This window comes from Melanostigma gelatinosum (assembly GCF_949748355.1).
Source record: "Melanostigma gelatinosum genome assembly, chromosome: 18".
NCBI classification, from domain to species: Eukaryota; Metazoa; Chordata; class Actinopteri; order Perciformes; family Zoarcidae; genus Melanostigma; species Melanostigma gelatinosum.
Window position 1 is genome coordinate 385531 of NC_136651.1, and position 12211 is coordinate 397741.

Consider the following 12211-nt stretch of genomic DNA (forward strand, 5'->3'; position numbering starts at 1 on the left):
TTGATGTCGGCGCGGTCGGATGACATCACGAGCGTCACTGAAGCGCAACGCAGCCGCAGTAAAAACCTGCGTTTTAACAACGCAGAGGCTAACCGTCATGCTAATGCGTCATGCTAACGGTGGGGGCGTGTTTTAAACAGCGACTCTTCGGCTTCACGTTGAGACACAAGAAGAAGAAACAGTTTGTTTAGTTTTAAAAGGACGTTTAACTTCACTGTGACTATCAGGTATTTATTCAATCATTAATATATACATATACACATATATACATATATACAGTATCTATGTATATATGTGTTGTTGTTGTTTACTTCGACTAACGGTATTTTCCGTGAGAAGAACATTTACTACTTAAATACAATCAGCGAAGAAGTATCTTCTGAAAAGTAGCAATACAACTATGTACAAGTACACAAGTATTATCAGTCAGAAATACTCATGTAAAATGTCTCCTCTCAGAATGTTGAGTTATTATATTTATTTTAATCATAATTCTGGATTATTATTATATTTATTGTGATGCATTAACATATTTTATGTTTTAGCTGAGATATAACATATTTTATGCTGTTATCAATAGACTGTACAGATGTAGAAAGTTGAAACATATTTTACAAGATAATCATGCGTTTAGGGTACAAATAAAAAGTACAATATTTACCTGTGAAGAAGTATAAAATAACGCAAAATAAAGTATAGTTCAGTGAAGTACTTGACTAAATACATTCCACTACGACCGAGTACAATCAACAGGTACTTGTACTTTAATACTCCTTTATTTAGTCTGTGTACTTCAACACCTGTTTGTATAAAGTTGGATTTAAGCTTGAAAACATGGTTAGTTAGTTCGACACATTTAAAAGAAATGCATAATTAATTATTCTGCAAATGTTTTGAATTATTAATTAGTTGTTTTGTCTATAAAACGTCAGAAAATGGTTAAAAATGACCCAAAGATATTCAGTTTACTGTGATATAAAACAAATTATAAAAACTGACTAATGTCGAATAATAAATTCAAAGTTTCTGCCCTAAATATTATTCATTTGATGGAAATATAAAAACTTATAAATCGGAGAAACTGGGATCAAAACAACTTTTCACTTTTTCTAGTTGATTGTTTGAGCTCCAAGAAGCTGAGAGTCCAACATGAACATGTTGACCTGATGAAAAGTCAATAAAGTTATTACAGTTCATCACCATCCATCCCATAATAGTGGAATGGTCTAAACGGCCCTTTGAATGCAGCGAGTGTTGTGCGGCTGGTTTCCAGACGATGGTGTGAGTCGTGAGGCCGCTCAGCTGTCAGCGATGGACGACTGGTGGTCGGTGGCCGCGGGACTCTTCCAGGTGTGGATGTTCGTGGTGATCTTCCTCATCATGCTGCCCGCCATGTTCGGCCTCTCTCTGGGGGTCACCGGGGTCTACATCCGAATCCTGGTCCGGATCCTGGAGGTAACAGACCTCTTCACTTCTTACTCAACATGTTTGAACAGCAGACACGAGGTCAGTAACGTGTGTTTGCAGTGGGCCACGCTACGGATCCAGAGAGGCCGGCAGCAGCAGCCCAGTGTTCCTGTTCCTCTCCCCGACGGTGAGTCATCACGAACAATAATCATCAACAACAATCAAACGTATCGATGAGAACACACTCCAGAGCTACAGCAGTTTAAAAATAAAGACTTATGTTAATATTAATGGATAATAAATATGAAAAAATATAACAAAAGAAAAAAGGCTAATTAAAACAAATGTATAAACAAAACATGTTAAAAAATGAATTAAATAGATATAAAATATAAAACAATAAATTAAAGTGTAATGATTTTTTAAAAACTCAGTACACTGAATTTGTGACTTTTGAACTGTTGGTTCAATAAAACCAGACATCTGAAGACGTCACTTGAATGAGTTTAATCGATTCATCCTGAAAATAATCAGCAGATACTTTTTATTAATTTTGTTCAGATGAGGTTTGTAACAGATGTTTGGTTTCAGATTGATATAATTAATCTAATATTATTATTTATTATTTATGTATTTGTTTAAATCATTTCCATGTTGTCTGAAATGGTTCATCCTCTAATTAAATATAAATGTATCAAATAAATTGATGATTAAAATAATCGTTAAGATTAAAACAAGTGAAGAAATAAACTTGTGAAACAGATTCAGGATCAGCAGCTCTACTTCCTGTCAGGACGTCAGGTCATGTGACATTTCAGCTGCAGAGATCATGTGACGCTGTGTGTGTGTGTGTGGTCAGTTCCAGCCGCTGATGCATCATGAACAACACGTGTTCATAGTCTCAGGATGAAGAAACACACAGAGGAATGTTTTCTGTTCACCACTTTAACAGATGTATCTCCATAATGTCATTATATATAATATGTATATATATATATATTATTATAACAATACATACACTATTATAACAATACATATACTATTATAACAATATATATATATATATATATATACATATATATATAACTATCATTACAATAATATGTATAATATATTTTATATAATATATCGTAATCCCCGGTGCTGTGATAGTAACCTCCAGTGCTGTGGTCGTAACCCCGGTGCTGTGATTGTAACCCCGGTGCTGTGGTTGTAACCCCCGGTGCTGTGGTTGTAACCCCGGTGCTGTGGTCGTAACCCCGGGGCTGTGGTCGTAACCCCGGTGCTGTGATTGTAACCCCGGTGCTGTGGTTGTAACCCCCGGTGCTGTGGTTGTAACCCCGGTGCTGTGGTCGTAACCCCGGGGCTGTGGTCGTAACCCCGGTGCTGTGGTCGTAACCCCGGTGCTGTGATTGTAACCCCGGTGCTGTGGTTGTAACCCCCGGTGCTGTGGTTGTAACCCCGGTGCTGTGGTTGTAACCCCCGGTGCTGTGGTCGTAACCCCGGTGCTGTGGTTGTAACCCCGGTGCTGTGATAGTAACCTCCAGTGCTGTGGTTGTAACCCCCGGTGCTGTGGTTGTAACCCCCGGTGCTGTGGTTGTAACCCCGGTGCTGTGGTCGTAACCCCGGGGCTGTGGTCGTAACCCCGGTGCTGTGATTGTAACCCCGGTGCTGTGGTCGTAACCCCGGTGCTGTGGTTGTAACCCCGGTGCTGTGATAGTAACCTCCAGTGCTGTGGTTGTAACCCCGGTGCTGTGGTCGTAACCCCGGGGCTGTGGTCGTAACCCCGGTGCTGTGATTGTAACCCCGGTGCTGTGGTTGTAACCCCCGGTGCTGTGATTGTGTCCCAGGGATCATTGACAGAGCGAGGGGCTCGATGGAGGAGGAGATGGGGCAGCTGAGGAGCTCGGGGTCTCTGGAGTTTTCTCTAAGCGACGCCTTCTACTTCTACCAGAAAGGTCTGGAGAGCATCATGGACGATCAGGTGACCCAGCGCTTCTCCTCCGAGGAGCTGGCCTCCTGGAACCTCCTCACCAGAACCAACCAGAATTTCCGCTACATCAGCCTCCGCCTCACCGTCATCTGGGGGGTCGGCGTCTTCGTCCGCTACTGCGTCCTCTTCCCCCTCAGGTCTGGGACCAAACCTCCATCTGGTTCTAAAGCGGTCTGAGAAAAAAGGTCTGAGACAAAAGGTCCCTATGGTTCTAAATAGGTCTGAGACAAAAGGTCCCTCTGGTTCTGAAGAGGACTGAGACCAAACCTCCATCTGGTTCTAAAGAGGTCTGAGGCAAAAGGTCCATCTGGTTCTAAAGAGGTCTGAGACAAAAGGTCCCTCTGGTTCTGAAGAGGTCTGAGACTAAAACACCATCTGGTTCTAAAGAGGTCTGAGACAAAAGGTCCCTCTGGTTCTAAAGAGGTCTGAGACAAAAGGTCCCTCTGGTTCTAAAGAGGTCTGAGACAAAAGGTCCCTCTGGTTCTAAAGAGGTCTGAGACAAAAGGTCCCTCTGGTTCTTCACCAGAGAACACATAGAACATATTTATTGATCACTGATCAGCAACAGAAGGACTCTGTAACGTCAGCTGGTCTCTTCTCTTCCTTCAGGATCACGTTGGCCACCATTGGTCTTTCGTGGCTCGTGATCGGAACCAGTCTGGTGGGATTTCTGCCTGAGAGCAGGTACGGCAACATAGCAACCAGACACAGCACAGACAACCAGGCACAGCAAGATATGGCAATGCAGCAACCAGACTCAGCAGCACAGCAAACAGACAGAGCAACACAGAAACAAGCAACCAGACACAGTTCTGCATTTTAGAACTAATGTACGGTTCTTTCTCTATATAATATGAATAATACTAATAAATAAATAATACATGTATGTTTCAGTGTGAAGACTTGGCTCAGTGAACTCGTCCATCTGACCTGTTACAGGATCTGCTCCAGAGGACTGTCAGCCACCGTCCTCTACCACAACAAGTCAGTTATTGATTATTGATCACACGATTAGGGTTCTATCCCAACGTCATCACGTTCCTTTTGTGTCTGCAGAGAGAACAAACCTCAGAAAGGAGGAATATGTGTCGCTAATCACACGACGCCCATCGACGTGGTGATTCTGGCCAACGACGGCTGCTACGCCATGGTGAGCGCCATCCCATCTCTGACATCACATGTGTGGATGCGGTGATGTCACTGCTCTGCTCCCTGTTCCGTCCTCAGGTGGGTCAGATCCACGGAGGTCTGATGGGGGTCCTCCAGAGGTCCATGGTGAGGTCGTGTCCTCACGTCTGGTTCGAGAGGTCGGAGATGAAGGACCGCCACGCTGTGACCAGCAGGTGAGGATTCACTGCAGCGGATTCAGTGAATCACAACTGATCAAAACTAACTGGATCAGGACTTCTGCTGGTTTTCTTACTTCATAAGTTAATGAGACAAGTTAGTGGCGTCATCGCTGAATTTTGTTCTCAACGGACCAACTTTGTGATTTTAAATTAAAAAGCTTGCACACGACGCCCCCAAATGTGGGGGCTCTCGGGCTTAGGGGGCTTGCAAATATCGTCCAGAAATTGCTCATTTTGATTGCCAGAATTGTCCATGTGTACATTTTATATACCGGATTAAACAGCAACGTATGGGCAACACTATCATATAAGTCACTTTTTACACACTCCAAACACAATTATAGACTACTAATATAAGCAACTAGAAAAAACCACGAATTCCTGGCCAAAACTCTACGTCATATTTACTGCACATCGATATTGCATCACGAAGCTAACGGCTATACAGCTAATCCGCACATCGCTTAGCATTAGCATTCGACACAGAACCCATAAATACCTTTGGTTTTTCTCTCCGTGAAACCAGTAGAAAGCTGTGAGTGACCAACAGTACCATGGCACTGCCCTTCGCCGAAAGAAATTGTTGGTTTTTTCTCACCTTTTATGAAGAATGATGACAATAACATCGGAAATGATGCGGTTCAAATCTACAATCATTGTTGGCAACTGCATCCTGTCTGCTGCCGACCTGTTTCCTGTAGAAGGGGGGTCAATCCACCATGGGCGAGTGGTCAGACTTTCGGCGAATGGAATTTTACGCTCGGGGATACGCGGCACTTCTTGTAACTTTCCTCGCTGAAAACTCTGTCAATCAACACCCGCTTCGACGCCCGCCTTCCTGAGACTCTGACGCGTCGAAGGTGGGCTCATTGACTGAAATTGACCGATGATAGGCTGAGCTACAGCCCCATACACACACAGCAACTGGAATTTAGACATGGATGAGAGCCAGAAACAGGCTCTGAGAGGACCCTTGCTGTCAAAATGATGCCAAACAGCTGTATTTGGATGTATTGAATAATATGAGTGATAAAAAAAGTGAAATATATAGTTATATATAGTTATATAGTATATAAAAGTACAATGTAAGAGCTGCAACAGCTGGTTAAAAAATGACGACCTCGCGTGACCTCTCTGTACTAAAAGCCTCTTATTCTTCACTGTATCCCAGCCAAACGTTATTCTAGCACGACTGATCGGTTGTGCAATGATTTGGGAGAGTTTGTAGTCTCTCAGCTGCATTATTTCAAAAACATAATTTCAATAAAAGTGCTTTTCTTTCAGGCGAACCTGATTATTTTCAATTTGAGCTGTGTAATATCTTCATTTACGATATTAATCAGCAACATATACACAATATTACCCATCTGAACAATCTCACAAGTGTTATCTGATTATAGTATCAAAAATAATTTTTTTATTGTAGTTACAGAATTGTGGTCTCTTTAGTATGGGTATGCAGAGGCCTAAAAATAGGGCTCGTGTTTATTAAATCTTTATATGATATTATATTTTATACACAGAGTATAATCAAGTCTCTTCTTCTCAACAGTTACAAAGAGCATTCACTAGTTTTCTAATTAAAAGTTGACTGGAAATTTCAAACTGGGAACCAAGTGGAAACAAAGTGGGAAATAACTTAAAACTTACTGTAAAGTAACTGAGAACTAAATGGAATCCTACTTAGAACTAAGTGGAAACGTACTGGGAAGTAACTGGGAACTAACTGGGAACTAACTTAAAACTAACTATGAACTACTGGGGAACTAAGTGGGACTTGGCCAAGGTTTCCGTGGAGGATCCAGAAAGGAGATGCTGGTCAGTAAACGTGTCCTCTGTCTGCAGGTTGAGAGCTCACGTTGCAGCTGAGACCAAACTTCCCATCCTGATATTTCCTGAAGGTCAGAGTGTGCTGAAGTGATGATGGTGATGATGATGGTGATGATGATGATGATGGTGGTTTTATGGTTTATAACTTCTGTCTCTCGGTGAAACAGGAACCTGCCTGAACAACACGTCCGTCATGATGTTTAAGAAGGGAAGCTTTGAGATCGGAGGGACCATATACCCGGTTACCATCAAGGTGAGACAGAGGAACCAGGTCTTTAGAGGACTAACGAACCAGACTGAGACCTCCTGAAGAGCAGGAGGGGTTGTTTTAAAACATGTCAGCTAGACTCTCACCTGGTTCACTAGAACCCTCCTGGTGACATCACTTCCTGTCTGTGTCTCAGTACGATGCTCGCTTCGGAGATGCCTTCTGGAACAGCAGCAAATACAACATGGTGAGTTACCTGCTGAGGATGATGACCAGCTGGGCCGTCGTAGTCAACGTGTGGTACCTCCCTCCCATGACCAGACAGGTACACCTCAACCGACACTGTTACACCACCTCACCTGTTACACCACCTCACCTGTTAGATCACTTCACCTGTTACACCACTTCACCTGTTACACCACTTCACCTGTGTCACCACTTCACCTGTTACACCACTTCACCTGTTACACCACTTCACCAGTGACACCACATCACCTGTTAGACCACGTCACATGTTACACCACTTCACCTGTTACACCACTTCACCTGTTAGACCACGTCACCTGTTACACCACTTCACCTGTGACACCACTTCACCTGTGACACCACTTCACCTGTTAGACCACGTCACCTGTTACACCACTTCACCTGTTCGACCACTTCACCTGTTACACCACTTCACCTGTTCGACCACTTCACCTGTTACACCACTTCACCTGTGTCACCACTTCACCTGTTACACCACTTCACCTGTGTCACCACTTCACCTGTTACACCACTTCACCTGTTCGACCACTTCACCAGTGACACCACTTCACCTGTTAGACCACGTCACATGTTACACCACTTCACCTGTTACACCACTTCACCTGTTAGACCACGTCACCTGTTACACCACTTCACCTGTGACACCACTTCACCTGTGACACCACTTCACCTGTTAGACCACGTCACCTGTTACACCACTTCACCTGTTAGACTACGTCACCTGTTACACCACTTCACCTGTGACACCACTTCACCTGTTAGAAAACGTCACCTGTTACACCACTTCACCTGTGACACCACGTCACCTGTTAGACCACGTCACATGTTACACCACTTCACCTGTTACACCACTTCACCTGTTAGACCACGTCACCTGTTACACCACTTCACCTGTTACACCACTTCACCTGTTAGACCACGTCACCTGTTAGACCACGTCACCTGTTACACCACTTCACCTGTTAGACCACGTCACCTGTTACACCACTTCACCTGTGGCACCACTTCACCTGTTACACCACTTCACCTGTTAGACAATGTCACCTGTTAGACCACGTCACCTGTTACACCACTTCACCTGTTAGACCACTTCACCTGTTACACCACTTCACCTGTTAGACTACGTCACCTGTTACACCACTTCACCTGTTACACCACTTCACCTGTCACACCACTTCACCTGTCACACCACTTCACCTGTGACACCACTTCACCTGTTAGAACACGTCACATGTTACACTACGTCACCTGTTGCACCACTTCACCTGTTACACCACTTCACCTGTTAGACTACGTCACCTGTTACACCACTTCACCTGTTAGACCACTTCACCTGTTAGACTACGTCACCTGTCACACCACTTCACCTGTTAGACCACTTCACCTGTTACACCACTTCACCTGTGACACCACTTCACCTGTGACACAACTCGTCACCTGTTACACCACTTCACCTGTGACACCACTTCACCTGTTACACCACTTCACCTGTTATACAATGTCACCTGTGACACCACGCCACCTGTTAGAACACGTCACCTGTTACACCACTTCACCTGTGACACCACTTCACCTGTTAGAACACGTCACATGTTACACTACGTCACCTGTTGCACCACTTCACCTGTTACACCACTTCACCTGTTAGACTACGTCACCTGTTACACCACTTCACCTGTTAGACCACTTCACCTGTTAGACTACGTCACCTGTCACACCACTTCACCTGTTAGACCACTTCACCTGTTACACCACTTCACCTGTGACACCACTTCACCTGTGACACAACTCGTCACCTGTTACACCACTTCACCTGTGACACCACTTCACCTGTTACACCACTTCACCTGTTATACAACGTCACCTGTTATACAACGTCACCTGTGACACCACGCCACCTGTTAGAACACGTCACCTGTGACACCACTTCCTCTGTTAGACCACTTCACCTGTGACACCACTTCACCTGTTCGACTACGTCACCTGTTACACCACTTCACCTGTGACACCACTTCACCTGTGACACCACTTCACCTGTGACACCACGTCACCTGTTACACCACTTCACCTGTGACACCACTTCACCTGTTACACCACTTCACCTGTGACACCTCGTCACCTGTTAGACCACGTCACCTGTGACACCACTTCATCTGTTAGACCACTTCACCTATGACACCACTTCACCTGTTAGACCACGTCACCTGTTACACCACTTCACCTGTTTGACCACTTCACCTGTGACACCACTTCACCTGTTTGACCACTTCACCTGTTTGACCACTTCACCTGTTACACCACTTCACCTGTGACACCACTTCACCTGTTTGACCACTTCACCTGTTTGACCACTTCACCTGTTTGACCACTTCACCTGTTTGACCACTTCACCTGTGACACCACTTCACCTGTTTGACCACTTCACCTGTTTGACCACTTCACCTGTTACACCACTTCACCTGTGACACCACTTCACCTGTTTGACCACTTCACCTGTGACACCACTTCACCTGTGACACCACTTCACCTGTGACACCACTTTACCTGTTACACCACGTCACCTGTTACACCACTTTACCTGTTACACCACATCACCTGTTACACCACTTCACCTGTTACACCGTATATCAATATAAATATAAATAATATATTATATATATATTATATATATATTTGTATAAATAATATAAATATATACAAATATATATTTGTATATATGTATTTATATATGAATATATATAATTATATTTGTAGATATTTATATATATTTATTTATATATGAATATATATAATTATATTTGTAGATATTTATATCTATAAATATATACACACACATAGAAAAATGTGTTGCATCTTCAAAATGATAAATAATTATCTCAATAACATAAAGATGGAATGTAGAAAGGTAAACCTGCACTTTAAAACTTAAAGTGTACTCTGTGTGTACTATTTGTGTACTCTTTGTGTATGTGTATAATGTGTTCAGGACGGTGAGGATGCAGCTCAGTTTGCCAACAGAGTGAAATCTGCCATCGCTCATCAGGGAGGACTGCTGGACTTAGCGTGGTGAGTACTAATACTACTAAATATGACTAAATATTACTTCATTATACTACTCTACACTTGTAATGGCCAAGTACTTTACTTAAGTACAACTTTATGTCCCTTTGTACTTCTACTTCACTTCACTTTATGGACAGATATCGTACTTAATATAATATATATTATTCTGCATCATGAGAAGCTCATTAAGTACATAGTGCTGATGATGTACTTGTACTTTCACAGTGTATTACTACAGCTTGTACTACAGCTTGTACTACAGTAAAGACGTGTCTGTGTTTCAGGGACGGAGGACTGAAGAGAGATAAAGTGAAGGAGTCCTTTAAAGAGGAGCAGCAGAAGAAGTACAGCAGCATCATCGTGGGACAGGAAGTCCTCAGGGAGAGACACTGAACCATCTTCATCATCTTCTTCATCTTCCTCATCATCTTCATCATCAGTCTGTGTGTATGTGAGTCTGTGTGTGTGTGTGTGTGTGTGTAGGAGTGTGTCTCCACCAGCAGGAGGAGCTGTCTCACAACACATAAACTGTCAGTGGAGACTGAGTGTTGAGCACATTGATGATGTCATGAACTTTATTATATCAGTGAGGTCACAGATCTCAGATCTTCTCAGATGTCTTTTTAAACTAAATGTACGTTGCTCTTCTTCTTCTTCTTCTTCTTCTGTGAACATCAATGTTGTTGATTGTAAAATATATTTTATATATTTTACATATTTTCTTATGATTCTTTCTAAAAGCCTCCAGAGTTTATTTTATTTGTTTTATTGAGCCAATAAATGAAATAAAATCTACATTCAAACTTACATTCACTCCCCCTTTGATCATTTATCATTTATTATTAGTTATTTGTTATTTATTATTTATCATTTATTATTCATTATTTGTTATTTGTTATTCATTATGTATTAGTTATTTGTAATTCATTTTTTTGTTATTTATTATGTATTATTTATTATGTGTTATTTGTTATTTATTATGTGTTATTTGTTATTTATTATGTTTTTATACAGTGAGGAGGAGATTTATTGTGTTATTATGATCTTTAAATCACATCATTAACACATTATTTCCATTTGTTTAATATATTTAGAAAATATTTATTGTTACAAAGAAAAGAGGAGAAAAAATAGAAATACTTCTATAATTAATACTTTGTCAGAGGAAGAGGAGGAGGATGAAGGTAAACGGTTGAGTGTGACGGACGAAGAGGAGGATGGAGGTAAAAGGGTGATGTGTGATGGAGGAAGAGGAGAAGAAGAAGAAGATGGAGGTAAACGGCTCAGTATGATGAGGAAGAGGAGAAGAAGAAGAAGATGGAGGTAAATGGGTCAGTGTGACGAGGAAGAGGAGAAGAAGAAGAAGATGGAGGTAAACGGCTCAGTATGATGAGGAAGAGGAGAAGAAGAAGAAGATGGAGGTAAACGGCTCAGTGTGACGAGGAAGAGGAGAAGAAGAAGAAGATGGAGGTAAACGGCTCAGTATGATGAGGAAGAGGAGAAGAAGAAGAGGATGGAGGTAAACGGCTCAGTGTGACGGAGGAAGAGGAGAAGAAGAAGAGGATGGAGGTAAACAGGTCAGTGTGATGAGGAAGAGGAGAAGAAGAAGAGGATGGAGGTAAATGGCTTAGTGTGACGGAGGCAGAGGAGAAGAAGAAGAAGATGGAGGTAAATGGCTCAGTGTGATGGAGGAAGAGGTGAAGATGAAGAGGATGGAGGTAAATGGCTCAGTGTGACGGAGGAAGAGGAGAAGAAGAAGAGGATGGAGGTAAACAGCTCAGTGTGACGGAGGAAGAGAAGAAGAGGATGGAGGTAAATGGCTCAGTGTGACGGAGGAAGAGGAGAAGAAGAAGAGGATGGAGGTAAACAGCTCAGTGTGACGGAGGAAGAGAAGAAGAGGATGGAGGTAAATGGCTCAGTGTGACGGAGGAAGAGGAGAAGAAGAAGAGGATGGAGGTAAACAGCTCAGTGTGATGGAGGAAGAGGAGAAGAAGAAGAGGATGGACGTAAACGGCTCAGTGTGACGGAGGAAGAGAAGAAGAAGAGGATGGAGGTAAACAGCTCAGTGTGATGGAGGAAGAGGAGAAGAAGAAG

The 12211-nt window shown here is 42.7% G+C and overlaps 1 protein-coding gene across 2 annotated transcripts; it reads left to right on the forward strand.

Moving 5' to 3' along the window:
* Positions 1-139: 139 nt before the first annotated feature.
* On the forward strand, positions 140-10888 carry gpat3 (glycerol-3-phosphate acyltransferase 3). Of its 2 annotated transcripts, none has more exons than XM_079290052.1 (13): positions 140-227; positions 1274-1455; positions 1528-1594; positions 3258-3537; positions 4010-4084; positions 4295-4384; positions 4457-4550; positions 4628-4743; positions 6595-6650; positions 6747-6832; positions 6984-7112; positions 10041-10120; positions 10402-10888. In XM_079290052.1, exons 2-13 carry the CDS (start codon positions 1312-1314, stop codon positions 10508-10510), a joined length of 1326 nt encoding a protein of 441 aa, XP_079146178.1. In that variant the 5' UTR covers positions 140-227; positions 1274-1311; the 3' UTR covers positions 10511-10888. The 2 variants fall into 2 exon arrangements, with proteins under 2 accessions (XP_079146178.1, XP_079146179.1); XM_079290053.1 differs by having other exon boundaries at positions 210-227; positions 1249-1455.
* Positions 10889-12211: the final 1323 nt, after the last annotated feature.